General features: G+C 39.3%; 1 protein-coding gene and 1 long non-coding RNA gene across 3 annotated transcripts; both read left to right on the top strand.

Annotated features, from left to right (window-relative positions):
* Positions 1-83: 83 nt before the first annotated feature.
* On the top strand, positions 84-20,015 carry LOC138967972 (BBSome complex member BBS4-like). 2 transcript variants are annotated; one of them, XM_070340543.1, is made up of 13 exons: positions 84-167; positions 913-1,024; positions 1,444-1,587; positions 3,362-3,473; positions 3,893-3,965; positions 4,182-4,235; positions 4,973-5,100; positions 5,511-5,565; positions 5,860-6,081; positions 6,414-6,585; positions 7,944-8,013; positions 8,538-8,676; positions 17,568-20,015. In XM_070340543.1, exons 1-13 carry the CDS (start codon positions 123-125, stop codon positions 18,147-18,149), a joined length of 1,908 nt encoding a protein of 635 aa, XP_070196644.1. In that variant the 5' UTR covers positions 84-122; the 3' UTR covers positions 18,150-20,015. The 2 variants fall into 2 exon arrangements, with proteins under 2 accessions (XP_070196644.1, XP_070196638.1); XM_070340537.1 differs by having other exon boundaries at positions 127-265.
* Positions 11,323-15,976, top strand: LOC138967986 (uncharacterized). Its single transcript, XR_011456080.1, has 3 exons — positions 11,323-12,013; positions 12,940-13,104; positions 14,425-15,976. It is a non-coding gene; the product is annotated as an uncharacterized lncRNA (long non-coding RNA).
* Positions 20,016-20,284: the final 269 nt, after the last annotated feature.

Raw genomic sequence — 20,284 nt, 5'->3', positions numbered from 1 at the left:
CGAAATAAGTATACGTTTTACATCAAAGTTCTTATGTAAGAATTATTATTCTTTGCATATTATCTTAATTTTTTACAGTGCGGAACAGCAACATTCACTGCAGACTTGCACATATTTCAAAGATGGCCGAAGAAGAGGTCAACAAAGAGGCGGCGGCCCTAACAACGGTATGAATTTACGGCGATGAGGATGCTTGTACTGTTGTATGGTTTGTTCTGAAAACAATGTACACACATTTTCGAAGAGACGGTCCAATTTTGCTGCCGTATGTATACGTTTTTTTATTTGGGTTTAACAATCATATGGGCAAGGCCTTGAGCAGAACTGAATCATTGTGTCATGTGTGGGCAAAGAAGGATGGTATGTTTCGTGTTTTGCACATGTATTAAAGTTGTGATTTTTAGGTGTGTGCATACCGTAATCTGGAAGATTAATATTAACAAAAACCAGAAATGCAATTTTCTTTTTCAGTGTGTTGTTTTGACGTTATGATGCAACTTTAATTAATTGTTTCAAAACCGAGTAATGTGAGTAAGGCCAAAAAAAAAAATTGTCTGTTTAGGGTAACATGACCAAAAAAAGTAGGGTCGGTAGGTAGGTAGGTTTTTTTTTGTTTTTGTTTTTTTGTTTTTTTGTTTGTGTGTAAATGCTATGTTGGCTGAACATTCACTTCTTATATTTGATGAATACATGTTTCAAAACTAACGTATAAATAAAACAGAGAGAAAGGGAGAGAAAGAAACGCCAAATGTCTCTTTTTAGCATTTTTACCTCTTTTTTTTTCTTTTCAAAAAAAAAGTTTTTGGGTCGGCGCCAAATCGATAGGGTCGGTCGGGTTACCCTAAACAGACAATTTTTTTTTTTGGGCCTAATGTCTGTTCTCTTTTCAACCACGATGTTCAACTTCAACAGCATGACCGTGATCATGACCTAAAGATCCCGTCAGGGGAGGACTCCATTCCTGTTGTTCCCAGCGTTCCATCTGCTGCAGCACCAGGGGCAATAAAACCACGACCAAAGAAAGGTGTGCTGCTGTTTGCTTAAAGTCTTTCACTCAAGATTCGGTCAGCCTGTCTTTGACAGTTTTAGTCGTTTTTCCCCCTTTTTTAAATATTTTTTTTTATAGTAATTTAATGTACTTTTGAAAACTTTTTTTGAGCTCACCCTGTTTTGGTCTCGTTCTCTAGCTGCCTAAATTTATGCTTCTCCATAGAGTATGACTCAGATCTGAGCCTCTCTCCCACTCCATCTGTTTTTTCACCATATCCTAATCTGTCCCTTTTTGACAAACACCTTTTGATCAAAGGAATTGTCATGCTTTGTTAAGTTTTCCAGTGTTTCATGTGCATGTTGAACATATTCCCACCTACAGACAAACGCACATGAAATAAGACTCAAGTTGTTTAATTTATCAAGGATGTTTTATTTCTTTGTGAAATATAGCTCCTGAGATTCCACTCTTTGAGCGGCGGAACTGGTTGATACATCTGCACTATGTCCAGCGAGAGTTTGACAAGTGCAAGTCTCTCATCCGGGAACTCCTGTCAGAGAGTGGGGGCATGTGTGAATATGCTGTGTATGTGCAAGGTAGGTCCGTTCTGTGTGTGTGTGGGTGCTTGTGTGTGTGTGTCGGCGTGTATATTTCTTAGGCAAGAGAGTCTTGGGCTGACAGTGCTTACAAAATGTTTTCGTTAAGGGTTTTGTGATATATGTGTAAGTGTCATTACTATCTCGGTACCTAGACTGATACGATTTATTTGAGATTTACACTGTAAGTAGGTGAGGTATGTCTTCATTTTTGAAGACTGTGTGACTGTTTTGATAACCTATGCAGTGTTGTTGCCAGCCTAAGAAGACAATAGGTCATTTGGACCTCCCTAAAACAAAACAATAGGTCCAAATGTCCTGGCTTTAAAAAAACAATAGGTCCAAATTGTACCGCCATACCTTTGATACATGCAATTACAAGTAACTTACAGTCCGGAGTTAAATCGATCTTTTTACGCAAAAATGACAATAAAGCCATTGAACAATCCTAGTTTTCATTGTTCATAAACTTTGCTAGGAGAAAGAGCCTGACATTCCTAGCCTACCCTTTCCAATACAGTGCCCAGTACGTGTGGGAATGTAGGGATCCTGCCTGATCTTCGCATTACTATGCCGTAGTATTATATTGATGAACTTTCTGCTGTTTGCGCCGTTTTCGGTAAATAGGTACACCGGCTGGATCGGGTATTTCCGTAAACACAGCCTCGATTGTCAATGACGACAAACACGGGCTCGGCACCGAGTGCATTTTCACTCGTAGCGAACATGAGCATTTTGATCGGGGTTTGTTTTCCGACTTTGCAACTCCCATTCCATTCATTGCAGACCTTGTCCGCCTTGTACGAAGATGTATCGGTCAGTTGACCACCAAAACGTAAAAACTATCGGTCCATCGACAGGACAAGGCTAGGTCCAATGCGTCAAATCAGAAAGGAATGCGTCAGAGACCGAAGACCGAGGCCTGGCAACAACACTGCTTATGCTATAATGAAAACGACTTTAAATTGTCCAAGGTGCCTCAGCAGAAGGGCATCACCATTATTAGTGTTCTTGAAGTTTAAATCTAAACATAATTGTCAGTAAGTACTGGTGTCACATGACTGATGTGAACCAGTTGATTGGCTAATGGCGATGCGCTAAAACTGTTAGCGCACTCCAAGAGTGCGCTAACTTTTCCACAGAGCAACTATTCTTCCGCCCTTTGCCTAAGCGAGACTGTACTCTCATCCTCAGAATTAATTAATGACATGTAGCTTATAATTATTCTCCACAATACCAAATGACCATACATTTCCTTCGTCGCGATATAACCTTCGTGGTTGAAAACGACGTTAAACAGCAAATAAAGAAAGATACATTTCCTGCTTCTCAATTAAAGCAGAAGTGTTTTTTTTCTGACAGATTGCATGTGCCTGTGCCACAGTGCCACTGATCTAAAAATAGAAGCCGCTGTGTTTTATCTCATTTTCGCCGACTTGCATAGATTCTTCTCATATGCCGTGTTAGTGGCATGTAGATTATTATCCACATTTCCAAATGATGAGTTAGTATACAATTCCCAGCGGCTAAAAGAAAACACAAGTGTTAATATTCCGATAACGTACCAGCTAGACCAGCATTTGGAAGTCGACTCGATCGACTCAGTCATACGTAGCAGACTACACTGAAATACGACTGCATCAGTTCAGTAAATGAATGGTTTCCGAATTATTATTTCAAGGCAACAACAATCGGAATCGAAAACGTGTAGGGTTCAGAACGTTCTTACCATATATAAGACTTATTACCAGCCTGCCTCATGCGCTTTTTTCAGCGCTGATTCTGCGACAGGAGGGCAAGATTCAGGAGTCACTGGAACTGTTCCAGACATGTACACTTCTCAGCCCCCAGAGTGCTGAAAACCTGAAGCAAGTGGCAAGATCTCTGTGAGTGAAGTGCTCATTGTGTTTAGTTGGGAAATAATCTGTGTCTATTTGTGTGTGTGTGTGTGTGTGTGTGTGTGTGTGTGTGTGTGTGTGTGTGTGTGTGTGTGTGTGTGTGTGTGTGTGTGTGTGTGTGTGTGTGTGTGTGTGATATAGATGGAGAGAGAGAGAGAGAGAGAGAGAGAGTATTTATTACTCCCAGGCTAAGTGCCCATTGAGCATGGGGAGGGGGGTATTGGAGATACAAAGTCTGCAGTATGGAAAGTCCGACCCAACAAACAAACGTAGAACTATGTGGGTTATGAGAGAGAGAGAGAGAGAGAGAGAGACTTCTTCTTTGTTTAACTTGTTGTTTAATTTAACTCATGTTTAACACATTAGTGAAATGAAAAGTTGGACCCTGAGATTGTTAACTATTTCAGGTTTTTGCTTGCTCGACACAAGGCTGCTATTGACGTTTACAATGAGGCTGCCAAGCTCAGCGAAAGAGATTGGGTAAGGCATTGCTTTTTGTTTCAAACTTTCTATCTTTCTGAATGTGTTATCCACGGCAGTTAGGAGTGTTTGGGTCTGATCACCTGTGGTACTGAAAACACTATTAGGCATGTACTTTTTCATGCCTGGGAGATAAATTGCATTGATCACACCGCACTAAAAATGCTGCACTGCAAGTGTTATTCATTTTACAAATCATTCTACTCTTTCTTACAGGAAATATCACACAACCAGGGAGTTTGCAACATGTATCTCAGAGACTTTGAAAAGGTAAACTAATTAATTATAAATACTTGATTTGATTATTGAGATTTTAGTTGGATTTCTATAAATTATTTTATGACAGTATTTTGAGTTTTAAATGACATGCAGTGGGGTTAAATGGTTCGTGAATAATTTTGGTACATGTATCTACTATCTGTAAAACACACTGGTTAAAGTAGTAATGGTGAAGTTTTATTACTGGTTGGATGAGGGAGAGGGTTAGGTACAAAGTCATCGTAAATAGATAGAGATTAATTTGACTTTGTTGGTTTTGCCTTGAGGTGAACCATTTACGTGTGATGTGATTTACAATTTAGCTTACTGCGACTCTTTTTTATGTAGTTTCTCGGATTACTGTCAGACATCGATTGTTTATTTGCGCTGTGAAGAAAATCAGTGATAGAAAAATGCTTGTGAAAAAGCTCTTTTTTTCTTGTTTTGTTTTTGGGAAGGTAGATTGGGATTGCTGTGCTATATCTGGAGTCGGCATAAATTATAATGCAATTTTGTTAAATATAGGTCCAAATACCCTGGTTTTGTCCGTTTAGTAGTCACATTATTTATTTTTTAATTTATTTTTATTGATGGTGAGAAGACTTACTATGTATTTCAAAACAATCAGAAGTTTGACCAGCCAGGCGTCAGAGCAATGTGTCAGATAAAATCATTATGTGTCATTGACCGAAGACCGAGGCCTGAGAACAACACTGTAATGTGTGTGTGTGTGTGAATTTTATCGACAGGCCAAGCAATGTCTGGTTCAAGCCCTGGAGTTTCGACGCCATGAGGTGTCCTATGTGATGCTGGGGAAGATTCATCTGATGGAAGGAGACATCAAGCAAGCCATTGAGATCTACAGGGCTGCTGTGGAGTGAGTGTTTGAAATCATGTAGCAGTGGCTGAAGTAATGAATAGGTTATACTTATGGTGTGCTCACCTACAAGCGTGGATGTGCATGCATGCGCAGATGTATGCAAAAGAGTCATGCACATAAAAACCTACTCATGCAAAAAAACACCCAGTGCATGTATGTGTGGGAATTTCAGTCCATGAACGAAGAAGAAGTAGAAACCCAGAATGACATTTTGTGATTGGTTGGTTTCATTGTTTTTGCTGAAATTTTGTTACCATGCAAATGAGAAATTGTTGGGTTAACTATATTCTTTGCTTTTGTCTCTGTATCATGGGAACTCAAATTATGATAACCTCTTAATTAAGAGAATTTCTAGAGGATTTATAAACCATTGCTCGCCTCATGGTTTATATGTTTGATTTGTTCAGGTATTCACCAGAAAACCCGGATTTACTGACAACATTGGGACTACTGTACATGCAAGTTCGTAAAATTCTGAAATTTGAATATAAATAAATTCTGTTAGAGGATCGAGATACAAGATTAGAATAGAATATGAATATTTGATGTTTCCAGTAACTGGTTAGATTTTTGTTGAGAATTATGACATTGTACTTGGGAGGAAAAGCTGTTGCATTATGAATATTGTTCACTTGAAGTATGGAGATTATCTTTTACATTCTGATATCTTTTTTGAAGAATCTTTTCATTGTTAATGCATGAGAGATGAGGCAGCACTGAGTTTGCTTCATGAGTTTTAATCTGCTTCTGTTGCAGGTTGGACAGTTCCAGAAGGCTTTTGAAAACCTCGGCAATGCCTTGACCTTTGACCCCACTCACACCAAGGCCATCATGGCTGCCGGAAGCATGATGCAGAACCACAACGACTTTGACGTGGCCTTGACCAAGTATCGCATTGCTGCCGTCAACACTCCGGAAAGCCCCCCACTGTGGAACAACATTGGAATGTGTTTCTTTGGCAAGAAGAAATATGTTGCGGTGAGTGTAACTTTTCCTTTTTGTCTTGCTCCTCTGTTTATTGTTTGCAAAGGGTGAGATTGCAAACAGGGTAAAGGGGAAATGTAAGGGTGCAAAGAGTAGATATGAAGTCTGATCAATGAATGATTTGGATAAGGAGAATATAATGAAGGAAAACTTTTTAAATTGGTCATGAGAATGTGTAGAAAAACAAGTCAGCTGAACAAATGAGAGAGAAAAGTTACACTGAAGTCACAACAATGAACGACAGTGTTAGGCAATTAAGACGGCATATGGGGTATCATCCTAAACAGCCAGAGCACCTACAATTGCTGAAGTGTCGCGTGTTGCAGGCCATCAGCTGTTTGAAGCGAGCCAACTACCTGGCGCCGTTTGATTGGAAAATTCTCTACAACCTGGGGCTGGTGCACCTGACCATGCAGCAGTACGCCTCGTCATTCCACTTTCTGTCCGCAGCCATCAACCTCAGGCCCAAGATGGGGCCGCTCTACATGCTGCTGGGAGGTAGGCGCTTTTTAAAATTTTATTTTTTTATTTGTTTAAATATTTTTTTTGCCTGTCCCAACTCTTGTTCCTTGTCCCATTATATGCTCTCACCCCGCCCCGTCCCAGCATTCTGCTCCTTGTCAAAGGGTGGTAGTGGTATTATGTTCGTTCTGTTCGTGGGTGTGTGTGTTAGGGGGGGGGGGTAGTTAGTGGTGGTATTATTTCCCTTCTACTTCATGTTCATGTTGGGGGGAGGAGGTTGGGGGAATGGTGTTCTAGGTTCTTCAGTGTTTGTGATTTTGTTGCTTTGTTCATTTGTTTGTGTGCTCAGAGGATGTGCAGTTTAGCTCACATACTTTTTTCACACCTTTTTGACTCACATGCGAAGCAAAAGTGAGTCTATGTACTCACCCGAGTCGTCCGTCCGTCCGTCCGTCCGGCCGGCCGGCCGGAAAACTTTAACGTTCGATATTTCTTGGACACTATTCAGTCTCTCAGTACCAAATTTGGCAAGATGGTGTATGATGACAAGGCCCCAAAAAACATACATAGCATCTTGACCTTGCTTCAAGGTCAAGGTCGCAGGGGCCATAAATGTTGTCTAAAAAACAGCTATTTTTCCCATTTTTCCCATTTTCTCTGAAGTTTTTGAGATTGAATACCTCACCTATATATGATATATAGGGCAAAGTAAGCCCCATCTTTTGATACCAGTTTGGTTTACCTTGCTTTAAGGTCAAGGTCACAGGAGCTCTTCAAAGTTGGATTGTATACATATTTTGAAGTGACCTTGACCCTGAACTATGGAAGATAACTGTTTCAAACTTAAAAATTATGTGGGGCACATGTTATGCTTTCATCATGAGACACATTTGGTCACATATGATCAAGGTCAAGGTCACTTTGACCCTTATGAAATGTGACCAAAATAAGGTAGTGAACCACTAAAAGTGACCATATCTCATGGTAGAAAGAGCCAATAAGCACCATTGTACTTCCTATGTCTTGAATTAACAGCTTTGTGTTGCATGACCTTGGATGACCTTGACCTTGGGTCAAGGTCACATGTATTTTGGTAGGAAAAATGTGTAAAGCAGTTCTTAGTGTATGATGTCATTGCTAGGTTTAGTTATTTGACCTTGACCCTGAAGGTCAAGGTCATGTAAAGGTCAAGGTCAAGCATGTGAGTCGTATGGGCTTTGCCCTTCTTGTTTTTCCAAGATGTTACTGAGTGGAAATGTTAGATGTACGTCTACATTATTGTTGATAAGAAAAATGATTTTTTTTCCCCTAATTGTATTCATTGATTGCAGCAAATGTGATTGTTGTTATCAAGGATTCGTGTCATACAAATGTTTAATCTGTTATGTTTTCAGTGGCTTTATCTCGCTTGGAGGATCCAGAGAACGCCCACCAGTCATATGAACAAGCACTCAAGCTGGATGCGTGAGTTTTCTCTCTGTTATTTTTCTCCACAGGAACACTTAAGTTTAAGATCCTTAATTTTTCTTTTCAGACTTTAATAAATAAGATTTCCCCAGGACAAAGTCTGTAAATTTACCTTCTGTTTTGGACTCCCTTCCCTTGCAGACTGTGCATGATGTAGGGATAGTATAAACTACGTTGTGTTAGAACTTGATGTGTATACTTTCACCCTTTGCGTATGCATTCTGTTTAGCAGAGCATTTGACCACCAATTGTCTTGAAAAAAGATTGTTGTTATTGACTAAGGTTTCAACAAGTGTGTTTTCATTTGAAAACATACATGCGTGAGTCAGTGTGCTTGTGTGTGTGTATGTATGCATGCATGCGTACGTGTGTGTGTGTGTGTGTGTGTATGCGTGCGTGCGTACATGTGTTTGTGTGTGTGTGTGTGTGTGTTCTTGCATGTGTTTCTGTGAACTTCTTCATGGATCTATATTTTGTAATAGTCAGGCTGACGCTAAGTACCGTTCACACCACTGTTGCAGCAAGGACCCCAGCATTCCCCTCAACTACGCCCTGTTCCTGCACAACATCGGTGACCGCAAGCAGGCAGCCAAGCAGTTCGCTCAGTTTGACCAGCGCATGAAGAACGCCAAGCAGGGACAACAAAATGTTGATCAGGAGGTTAGACTTACCATTCCATTTTTTTGTAATCTTTCTCTCTCAATCTCTCTCTCTCAATCTCTCTCAATCTCTCTCTCTCTCTCTCTCTCTCTCTCTCTCTCTCTCTCTCTCTCTCTCTCTGCCTGTGAATGCTTGTGTTTGTGAGAGTGTGTGTGTGTGTGCACATGCATGCATGCTCCTGTTTGTACCCAGCCAGCATGATTCTGCGTGACGCATGCGTTATTTCTGCGTTTTTCATGCGGGGATGCGTACGGCCTCGTGACACCTTCGCTTCGCGCGCGTTACTTTTCGCCAACTTTTACGCAGATTGTCGCATTCGAAACGACTTCACCACGCAGTGTTTAGCACGCATGGATTCAATGAAAAGGTGATTGCAATTTTTGTTTTTCCTAATTTTATACCGTGGGTTTATGCATTTACTTCATGAAATAATTTATTATATTTTATGTTATTAAAAAATATTTACTTTTAAATTTTGGTTATGAATAGTTATTCTTCTTCAAAAACTTCTAGTTTTTTTTTTTAGAAAAAAAATTGCATAAAAACTTTTAATCCGTTATTTTTCAGTTTATCTTAAGACAGTTTCGGTTAAAAAAAAAAATGCATTTAAAAGTTTAATAAAAATATTTTTATTTTATGTAATGGTTTTCCCATTTAATTTTTATTTAATCATTTTGTTATTACTAACATTTATTTGCTTAATTGTTATCCTGATTATTTTTATCTTAAAATAAATATGATTATTTTAATTTGTATTATCATTATAATTGTTTTAGCATGTAATATAATTATTGTAATGGGGATTTGGTATTGTTGTAGGAATCAGCTTTCCACAAAATAATGTCGTGGAAAAATCTAGGCAAAGCATAATAAAAATATTATATGAACAGAAAAGATAACTGAAATCTATATGAACACCCATAACAAAACGATAAAAACATTTAAAAAATTCAGATTAAACAAAAAAATGTAAACTAAAGTAACTTTGAAACTAATTATCTACTCAAAATAAAGGCTGATGTTAATGGTTACATAAAATTTGTTCTCAGCATATTTTCATTTTATTTTATTTTGCTTTGGAAGAAAATCTCTATGAAAGTTCAATTTCAGGGGAGACAGTTACCTTGACTGAAAAGAGCAATTTATTGAAGTTATTTCCCTTGTCAATCAGACAATCTCCAACTTCCTGTTGGCAAGAAGTCTGTCAAATCCACATTGTATGATGTATCGGCGTTTTTTTGCTTTTTCTTCATATTGACTTGTATTTTTGACTTGCTTATTGGATGCAAGGTAATCTTATCCTTCTCTCTGAAATGAAGATTGACTTCTTTCAAGAATAGGTAAGTTGATCAACTGAAGGAAAGATTTGGGAATTTGAATTTTTGATAGCTCGCGGCTTCGGCTTCCGAGTTTGATTCCAGAGAGAATTTCTCACACTTTCGATTTTTTTTTCGCCTAGAAGAACACTGTTCTATTCATTCATGTTTGTTTTGTCTGAAAGATGGATGAATGAACTAACTTTTCCAAAAACATAAAGTTGATTGATGCAGTGGTTTGTTTTTAAGGAGTTGTGGAAGAGTGAAAATACCATCCGAATCCCGATTCGCGGGTCGCTCACGGCACCATAAAAACTGAATTTTCGTTTATCATTTTATGTCTCATTGTCTGTTTCTTGGTGAACTTTGGTTGGTTCCTAATCTGGTCGAGTCATTGCGGCAGCAGTTGTCAGGAGCTTTAGTAGTAATACTAATAGGCTCTTCATAAATCTGTTTTTTTTTATTTGTATCTTTTTATTTTTCCACAGATGTTCAACTTTCAGTTCCGCATACTGACATAGACTCATAGTGGAATATTCTGTGTCTGAGTCTCGGAAAAGAGAAAAATTACCCTTGTTCCCGAGGCATGCATAGACTAGAGAGGCAGGCAGAGGCTGTGTCAGCGTGTGCAGTGATAAAGTTGAAAAACAGATTTTTTTTAAATAAAAAAAAATAAAAAAATACATCACACTCACAGAGAAAATAAATATACTAATTTAGTGAAATTGAGATGCTTATATTTAATAATTAATATTCCAGTTTTGATGTTTGCGTGTTACTGTTACTGTTAGGTTTGGGAATCAATGTGATCCTATTTAACTTCCAAGTATTTATTTTTTCAGAAAGCTTTGACTTGAGTATGACGGTGCTCACTGCTTGTTTGAACTGAAGGTGAAGAAAGCTGAGATGGACAGTGACCTTAACACCGCCACCGATGCCAGTAACGCAGACTGTCGTTCCGTCCCGGCAAGGTGAAGATGAACAGGTATGGCTCGATAGCAATGAGTGTCTCATTTAGAGTCATTGATAGTGACACTGACAGCGTCTTTTTGTTCTGTGACTTTGGCTTATTTTGTGTTTTATTCTTTTAGTTATAACCAGATGTGTCAAACAAATTCAGCTGATCTCTTTTACTGTTTTAGTGAAACAAATGTATTGTTTCCAGCAAAGGGAAAAAAAATCGGGTGGGGGCGGTTGGTCGATTTTATTTTTATATTTAAATTTTTATTTTATTTTAATAGTTTTATTGATGTTTGTTTTTAATTAACACAGGCATCTCATTGATGAGAAAGTGTGAACTGTGTCCGCGGGATGCCAGAGACGAGTAACTTTTCATCCAAAGTCTGCAAAATTGAATTTAAAATTTAACCTTTTTGATGAATATTTTTGAATGAATACAAAAAGTTCTAGTGTTTGGAGGAAAATTTAAGGTCAGTTCAACTTTAAACAATGATTTTTAGTGTGTGTTTGTTCTTCTGTCTAAAAAAAAAAAAAAAAAAAAAATCTGCTTGAAGTAAATACACACAAAAATTTTCATCTCCAACTGCTGAGTCCCTACATCTTATTACCCCATCAAATGCCACTCTGTATGCCCCTTTAAAAATTGATTGCAATATATATATTCCTCATCTTCTCCTGAATTCATTCAAAAATATAGAGATGTCACGTTTACTTTGAACATTTGCTCAGATTGTTTTTTAGTGCTGATGGTTTCTTTTCAGGCCGACAGATTGTCTAAAATATGTATTGCTTCATGTAAATGTCTTTTTGTTCTTCTTTTCTTCCATTCAGCGGACACAAGACTACGAGCAGAGCAGAGCGGCAAGATAAACATCAGTTCTTGCTGCTGGAGAAGGTTCTACAGGAGCAGATGGACCTGATGCGACTAATTTAGTAATTGGTCGCCAAAGAATCATGGTGGAGCCAGAGCCTGTGCTACTGTTCGATGGAGTCATCTTTTTACTGTTGAGTGTGGAAGATGTTGAAGGCACATGATGGATCTGTCGAAGGAGTGATCACTGGTAGGTGGCTTTGAATGCTATTGTTAAAGCAGACCAGTCATGCCTGTGCTATTTTCCCCAGATAACTGTAGCAAGATCTTGTGAGAGTGACATGTTATTGTTAGACGCTCTTTAGGCTTTAAATGTTACCTTGAGTGTGTGCTTTTTGGAGGATGCCAGATGTCATCACGGTTCACGGGTGTATCTTAACTGTTCATCAGTTCTCAGTCATGACCAGTTTCCCATTATCCTGGGAATTCATGCAAGGTTTATGCGTATTGGTCACATTTGTGAATTTAACCAACACATTTTGATGATAAAACTATGCTTATGGGTACGCACAATGATGGGCCTCTTTTTCTCATGTGGGGTGCGGAAAATGCATGCACCACTTTGTTTTCTGTGATCATTGCATCTGTGAGAAATAATGCAAATATTGCTCTGTGGCCAGAGCTGCCATCTGCTAGGTTTTCAGGGATGTAACAGAAATTGCTACGCTGTTTCCTCAAGTTCAAAATTGCAAGTGCTACACTCAAGCAAATAATCACAAACATGCAACAGTGCCTTCTTGTGAGTTCTGATTCTCACTTTGTGTAGGCATCGGATTATGGGTCAGAAAAAAATTGTCCACACTGAATAGTATCACGGTTGACGCTCTCTTCTAAAGTTCTATGTTTGTGCTTTCCAAATGAAGATTTGTGAGATAGTATTGAATGATTGATGCAGGTCACCTGAGGTGTGTGATTACATTTTATGACAATGCTACACTCAATCACCATTTGCTCTTCTGAAAACTTTTTTTTTTAATTATTTAAAGCAAGTGCGATTATTGATTTTTTGTTCCAGGTGACAGTATGATGCTTCCAGATTGAATTGTTTGTATGTGAAGAAGAGCTGTCTGAATATTTGATTTTTGGAATTCAGTTGGCTTGTTTTGTTTGTTTCAGATCCATGACCATGAGCTCGGTGTGGTTGGTGGACATGAACTAAAGACGACTACTGATGCTGTGATGACGAAGGTGTTCCATAGGCTACACGGTTGCTGACAGGGGGCTCTGGGGGAGGGCAGGGAAAGAGACCATGGTGTACGCTGCGACTAAAAGCCATCGACAGTGAGTTGTTTTTCATAATTTGTAAAATCATCCTGGTCCTTTTAGGAAGAAGATAAAATCCATGTCTACAAAACAACAAGTTATTTCTGTCTCAAATTTTGTTCTTTGGAATCAATTTTAAATTTGCCATGTTTCACATGTGAATGATAGTTGTCAAAGCTTTTACGCTTAACATTAAATTGCTAGAAGCCAAGTTCCTGAGCTCATTTGTCAGTGTCATGGATTTTCGACTACATACGAAATAAGGATGTTAGCAAACGGTATGATGTCGTCACATATGCGTCTGCACGTCACAGTACATGTATTATGAATTTCCGAAGGCCCCCAAAGAAAAAGTCATAGTAAAGGTAACTTTAACCACTTGACTGCCTTATGACGGGTATACCAGTCATGCGCTTGTGCAGCCGCAGCGCCTTAGGACGGGTAAACCCGTCTTCTCCGTTCCGGGATTTTCCAGAAATGCTACGTCACTGCTGACACACAAATAGCAGCCAATGGCTTGGTAGGATACCTCATTCTCATGAATAAACATAAATGGTGACGCGGTTTTGCGTTTGAAGGCTATTTTCGGCCTTGTCGACAGGGTATGGGAGAGAAATCTCGACTCGTCAAAATGGCTAACGGTGACTGTCGACCGGGCCCTAGTAGGGAAAAACAAAGCCGGACTGACGCTACAGGCGGTGCAAATGATTATGGATACTGACAGGGGAAGGGGGAGATCTTCTTTCGGACAATTCGTTGGAAACAGGTAGATGACAGTGATTATAATCCTTTCTTGGAGCGAGCAAAACAGCCACCTGTGTTTGATCCACAGGCACCGGAAGATGCGCCGGGCTGATTTTTCAAAAGTTCATATTTAAACATCATTATAAGCCAAACTAATTATCATTTCCATGATTAGACACTAAAAACAGATTCTTGGTTCAATTTCCTTTAAAAACAACATAGGTTTTACTTACCTACCTACTGCCAGTTTGAAGCTAGATTTTTTTGTGAATTATTACACCCCAAACTCCAATATTCCCTGGCAGTCAGGAATGCACATACCCAAGTTTTGATTGGCAGCGAAAGGGTTAAAACAAATATTAGGGTAGGTATTTTTTTTTACTTCTCTTCTACAAGGATTACAATGTGTTGTAATTTCCTAACTCAAGTATAGTTGGTGTGTTGTAAAAGCGTATGGTGTGTATGCAAGTTTGTGTGTCTGTATGATTTTTAGCAAGTTTACAGGCGTCAGGAAATAAACTTGAGACTTTTCTCAAATCAGTGATAGTTGTTTGATGATCTAAGTTCATGTTATTTTTTTGTTTTGTCATGCAGAGGCTGTTCCGTGAAGCTGTACGGGTGCCACAGGTCAAGACCTTGAAGACGGCCGTTCAAGACTGGTTTTTGGAAGCCTGTGATAAAAGAAAGAGACAACAGGCCATGGAAGAGCCTTCATGATTTGGTTTGCAGTAATTGAACTTTGTAATCTCTGTAGGCTTATTTACAATGCTAGTTGCAAAAATTTGATGAATGTAAGATTTGACTCGCCTGAGAAATTGCTAGTGAGTAATTGTATTTCACAGTTCAGGTCTGTGTGGCTGATGGGTAATGTACAGAAGAGTCTGGGGTTTTGTTGGACATTATTTAAGCTAAGCTTTAAACGTCACACTCTTCTACAGATGATGTTCAGACATGATGTACCCTTTTAGGTTGTGTCAGAACGACAGAAGACTAAACTGGAAGTGCTCAACTACCATTACTATCAGTGGAGACGCATGGATGCATTTGAACTTTTCTTGTGGGTATCCCATACTAAAAATATAGAATACATGATTCTGGAAAAGCTGTTCAAGGGCACTTACACACTATATTCGATTTTTAATACACGACTCAAACCTTCAGGCTAAATTAAAATGAATAAAATACAAGTATAAAGAGTTCAGAAAAGAAGAAAACAAAAAGTGAACAAATAGAAAGAAAAGGTTTTAACAATTCCTTGTCATTTATGGGAGTCGAACGCAAACAACCTAGGCAGCTTGAAGGAGACAATGCATGATGCGGGTTTTTGTTGTTCTTTATTATTTTTTGGAGTTGAGTTGAGAATTTAGAAGCGAGACTAGAAATATATATTTGTTTTTTTGCTGTTAAAACCGTTATGATTGGATTTCTATAGATGTAAGTCTTGGTGCACCTGATAAAAATTTAGCCCTTGAATGCAGGCAGTGTAAGGTAAATGAAGCAAAGTTCTCTCCGAAACAGCAAAAAAAATGCATTTCAATTATATTGATCCTCGCCACCTTATTTTGTTTGCTGAGCAGCTGGCCGCTGGAGACTTGTCTATCATTTTGTGAGTAAGCTGCGTGTTTTACATCCATTTTGAGATGGCAAACCTATGTTTTACGCAGTCTGATAAGTTTTTTTTAATTTATGAGTTTTATGTCATGTTTTTTTTTTTAATTTATGAGTTTATGTCATGTTGGTGTGCTTATACATATCAGTGGAGAAGGGGCATTGAATAAGTGTTTCTTTTTGATATTGTTCTGAATTTTGACTATTAGCTGGCATTTTACCTTTTGTTTCATTATTGTAGTTGTTACTTTTGTGTAGTGAAACTTGATAACTCACTGCTGCCCATGTCTAGGTTGTGTCAATTGTTTTTTCTTCACTGAACGTACCACTGATTATCAATGATGACATCAGGGTTTTGTTCTGTTTTTTCTCTGGCATTTGAATTTGCTTCAAATCATTGTGACCTTTTTTTTTCCATGCAAAGTTACTGGTATATGTGAATATGTTAACACACTTTAAATCAAAACCTGAAATGTCTCCTTTTTAAAAGTAATTTTTTTAATTTCTTTTATTTAAATGGTACACATTCATATGATTGTCTCCCTTTTTTTCCTTTTTTTTTTTTTTTCCTTTTTTTTTTCTCTCTCCTTCTCTTATTTTGTTTTTTTCTTTCTTATTCTTCTGTTTGTTCTTCCTTTTATCTTCTTATCCTCTTTCTCTTGCTTGTTCCTTGTCCCAGTATGCTTTCACGCCGCCCCATCTAATTATTTTGTGCTCCATCCACATCTGAATTTCGTTCAGCTGCCTTGTCCGAAATGTGTGTGGGGCACATACGTTTAATGTCAATGTTCATGTTTCAAGTTCCTTGCTTTGTGAATTGCATACCAATGTTTTATGCAGTCGTGATAGATTCTAAATGTATGTGTTATCCTAGTTTGGTGTACATTGACTGGATTTCGATCCCTGGAGAATGGGCATTAACTAAGTGTTTGTTTGTGATATCATTAGTAATCTGAAGTTCAACTATTAGCTGGCTTGTAGAACTTTTTTTCTCTTTTTGTTGCTGTTCTGTATTCAAACATGTTGATACAACTCACTGCTGCCTATGCCTAGGCTGTGCCAATTATTTATTTATTTGTTTACATCAATGTGATATAGTGACGAGTGTACATCAAAATTCTCTCTTATAAGTTATACTGGATTCTTCACTGCATGTACTACGGCGTATCGATGATGACTATCAGGGTTTTGTTCTATTTATTCTTTGTTCTGCCAATTTGAATTCTGCTTTGAATAGTATTTTGATCATTTTTGTTTCCGTGCTGCTGGTATGTCAAAATGCAGTGAAATTAAAACCTGGAAGTCACAATGGCAATAAGCGAGATTCAAATCTCTCCTTTGTTTTAATCAATTTATTTGACTGCATTTTTGTTTTAGAACTTGTACATAATTATGATCATCTCTGTTATCGAACCTGCACGCTTGACCTTTGTCTTTCTGGATCAATACAATGTTGTGCACTGACCATTATTTGTTTGTGAGTGCGTAAAGCGGTTGTGTGGTCTGCGTAAAATTGTGTAGGTCAATCGTGACATCTGCGTGGAGAGTGCGTCAAATGCGTGAGAATGCGTAAAGCAATTGTGACATCTGCGTGGAGAGTGCGTCAAATGCGTGAGAATGCGTACAGCAATTGTGACATCTGCGTGAAGAGAGCGTAAAAAGCGCGTAATGCCTGAGAATGCGTCAATAATTTGTGACATCTGCGTGGAGAGTGCGTAAGATGATCAGGACATCTGCGTCAAGAGCGCGTTAAATGCGTAAAGCAATCGCGTCGTCTGCGTGGAGAGCGCGTTAATAGCGTGAGAATGCGTAAAGCAATCGTGACGTCTGCGTGGAGAGTGCGAATTTGTCTTGGTGTCAAATAAGCGTGCGCTGGAGGTGCGTATGGTCTGCGTAATCTGAGGGAAAACGAGTGTGTCACGCATGTATTTCGCTTTGCAAAATCGCGCGCGTTACGCATGCGTCCAGTGCAGTTGTTACGCAGAGTTTGGCGACTGCGACACGCATTCGCTGCGCAAAATTTTGCTGGCTGGGTATGTGTCTTTGTGTGTGAATGCATTTGTGTTTGTTAGTACGCATTATCACAGATATATCAATCATATATTACTGAGAGAGTGTTCAATTTCCAGCTGCTCGAAATGGCCAGCAAACTAGGACCAGCGCTACAGGTGGGAGAGGGCTTGGTGTGGAAACCGCCCGTCACAGCTGAAGCGCAGGCTGCCAAACCTCCAGAAACCTCAGTGGAAGTCCAGCGCAACATGGACAACGAAATCTCTCGCGGTGGAGCAGCCTACGTCACAGAGGACGCCAACGCAGCCAGCAACGACAACAACAACAATGACAACATCAACTCAGCCCGGGTCAACAAGCCTGCAGGGGATGGTGCACCGCTTTCTATGGGTCTGGACCGCAATGACTTTGCAAACCTGGAGTCGGAATCGTCGGCAGACAATCCTCCAGGAGAGTTGCCAGGACCACCACCTCTCGGGGAAGAGATGTACGCCCTTCCCATCAAGCGGGAGGGGATGGGACTGGGAGTGGGGTTGCCGCCTCTCAGATCGGGCCTGGAGGGAATGGGGGGCAAAGGGGGGCTACCCAGTCTTGCTAACCTCCCCCCTCTCCCCACTGAGGACCCCGAGGATGATGAAGAAAGCGATATTGAGGAGGAGATAGAATCTCAGAGCAAACGGAAACCTATGCCGGCTGTATGAGATGAGAGTTATGCAGAGCCTTGCAGGGATGTGGAATATTTGCTTTGTGAGTTGTTCAATTTCTTTCTCTTTTTGTTGTTGTGGACAGGGATATGGAATATTTCTTTTGTTGATTGTTCACATGTTTTGTTTTGTTTTAGAATCTGAGGTTGAAAGCTTGAAGACATTGTAGGCCGTTTTTTTGTGGGTTTTTTTACGTTTGAAAGTTGTTCTTGTGTTAGACCTATTGTTTTCTGTACATTGTGTCTTGGAAATCCGTCCAGTGTTGTGTGATATCATCAGCTCTTTGTTAAATGTTTTATAAATGACGCATTTGCTGTGGGTCTTTTCTCCTGTCTCTGATGAAAATTCGCGCAAATTTGAATTGACAAGGAACATGAGTGACGGTTTTCTCAGATCTGATTTGAACATGCAGGTGTTGTTTGCTTTTGTGTTGTTGAATTACTGCAGTTTAGTGGTTACATGGTCTTTGGTGAATATACTCAGAATATGATCAAAAAGGTTTGACGGTTTGTTTTGCTCAACTGGGCTTTGGGGAACAAACTTGCATTATCAAAATAGCCTTATCAGTTGTAGAGACTTAAAAAAATAAAAAATAAATAACCAACGAACTGCACTTTCCTTGGATCTGATATGTTACATGTTTCTAAATAGAACAGTTTTTTGCTGAGTGAGTGTCAGCTTGTTTCATTTTATGGGAAGAGGTGTGCTTCGAGCAATTGAGTGTGTGTGTTACCTTTCATGGAGTACAGAGTAAACCCCCCCCCCCCTTTTTAAGACCTAAAAAAATACATCTGAGAAAACCAGGTCTTAAAAAGGAAGGTGTCTTAAAATGGGGGTAAATTAACAGAGGTTATGGACAGAAAATCTAAGAAAAAAGCTAGGGTCTTAAAAGGGAGGAAGTCTTTAATCAGGGGGTCTTAAAAGGGCTGGGTGGCCGAGTGGTAACGCACTTGCACTCGGAAGCGAGAGGTTGCGAGTTCGACCCTGGGTCAGGGCGTTAGCAATTTTCTCCCCCCTTTCCTAACCTAGGTGGTGGGTTCAAGTGCTAGTCTTTCGGATGAGACGAAAAACCGAGGTCCCTTTGTGTACACTACATTGGGGTGTGCACGTTAAAGATCCCACGATTGACAAAAGGGTCTTTCCTGGCAAAATTGTATAGGCATAAATAAAAATGTCCACCAAAATACCCGTGTGACTTGGAATAATAGGCCGTGAAAAGTAGGATATGCGCCGAAATGGCTGCGATCTGCTGGCCGATGTGAATGCGTGATGTATTGTGTAAAAAAAATTCCATCTCACACGGCATAAATAAATCCCTGCGCAATATAAATTGCATAAAATTAAAAAAAAATTAAAAAAAAAAATCCCTGCGCTTACAACTGTACCCACGGAATACGCGCGATATAAGCCTCATATTGATTGATTGATTGAAAAAGGGGGGGGGGGGGGGGGGGTTCTACTGTATCTACTATTTGTTGTGCAGTGGTAATATAAGGCCACTGTGGTGAAGGACAACTCCCAGTTAAGGACACCTTCCCTTGTCCCTTAGTCCATTATCTTGGACGGAAAATAGCTTTTTTGAAAAGCCACCTGCAATGTAGGTACAGTTTTGGTTTCAATTCCACTGTTGTTGCTGCTTTTCAGATAGCACATACACTCCATCCAGGTGATTCAATTCATGACCTCACCTGGAAGTGTATTTCATAGGTTGTAATGTCATTTTCATTGGGAAAATTATATATTATATGCATTAACATGAAATTACATATACATGTATTGAATATAGCATGGATGAAGTTAGGGTTATGCTCCACGGTGTTCACTGAATATTTGCAAATAAATATTTATCATCAGTAAACTTGATTTGGTTTTGGGTTTACTTTCTCGTTCTCAATCTCTCAGTGTGTGTGTGTACATGTGTACGTACGTGCGTGTGTGTGTGTGTGTGTACGTGCGTGGGTGCAAACATGCACGGCCACTAGCTCTAGAAACAGTGAATGCAAGCGATCATTGCAACAGCAATAGGTGAATTGTGATGAACATATTTCTAAAAGGAAGTGGCGTCATACCGAACGGACACTACAACAGAGCTCATTGTTTACCATGACACCACGATTGCTTGCTTCCAATCA

This window comes from Littorina saxatilis, linkage group LG1 (assembly GCF_037325665.1).
Source record: "Littorina saxatilis isolate snail1 linkage group LG1, US_GU_Lsax_2.0, whole genome shotgun sequence".
NCBI classification, from domain to species: domain Eukaryota; kingdom Metazoa; phylum Mollusca; class Gastropoda; order Littorinimorpha; family Littorinidae; genus Littorina; species Littorina saxatilis.
The sequence above is the reverse complement of the archived record's forward strand: the minus strand, read 5'-3'. Positions and strand labels throughout refer to the sequence as shown.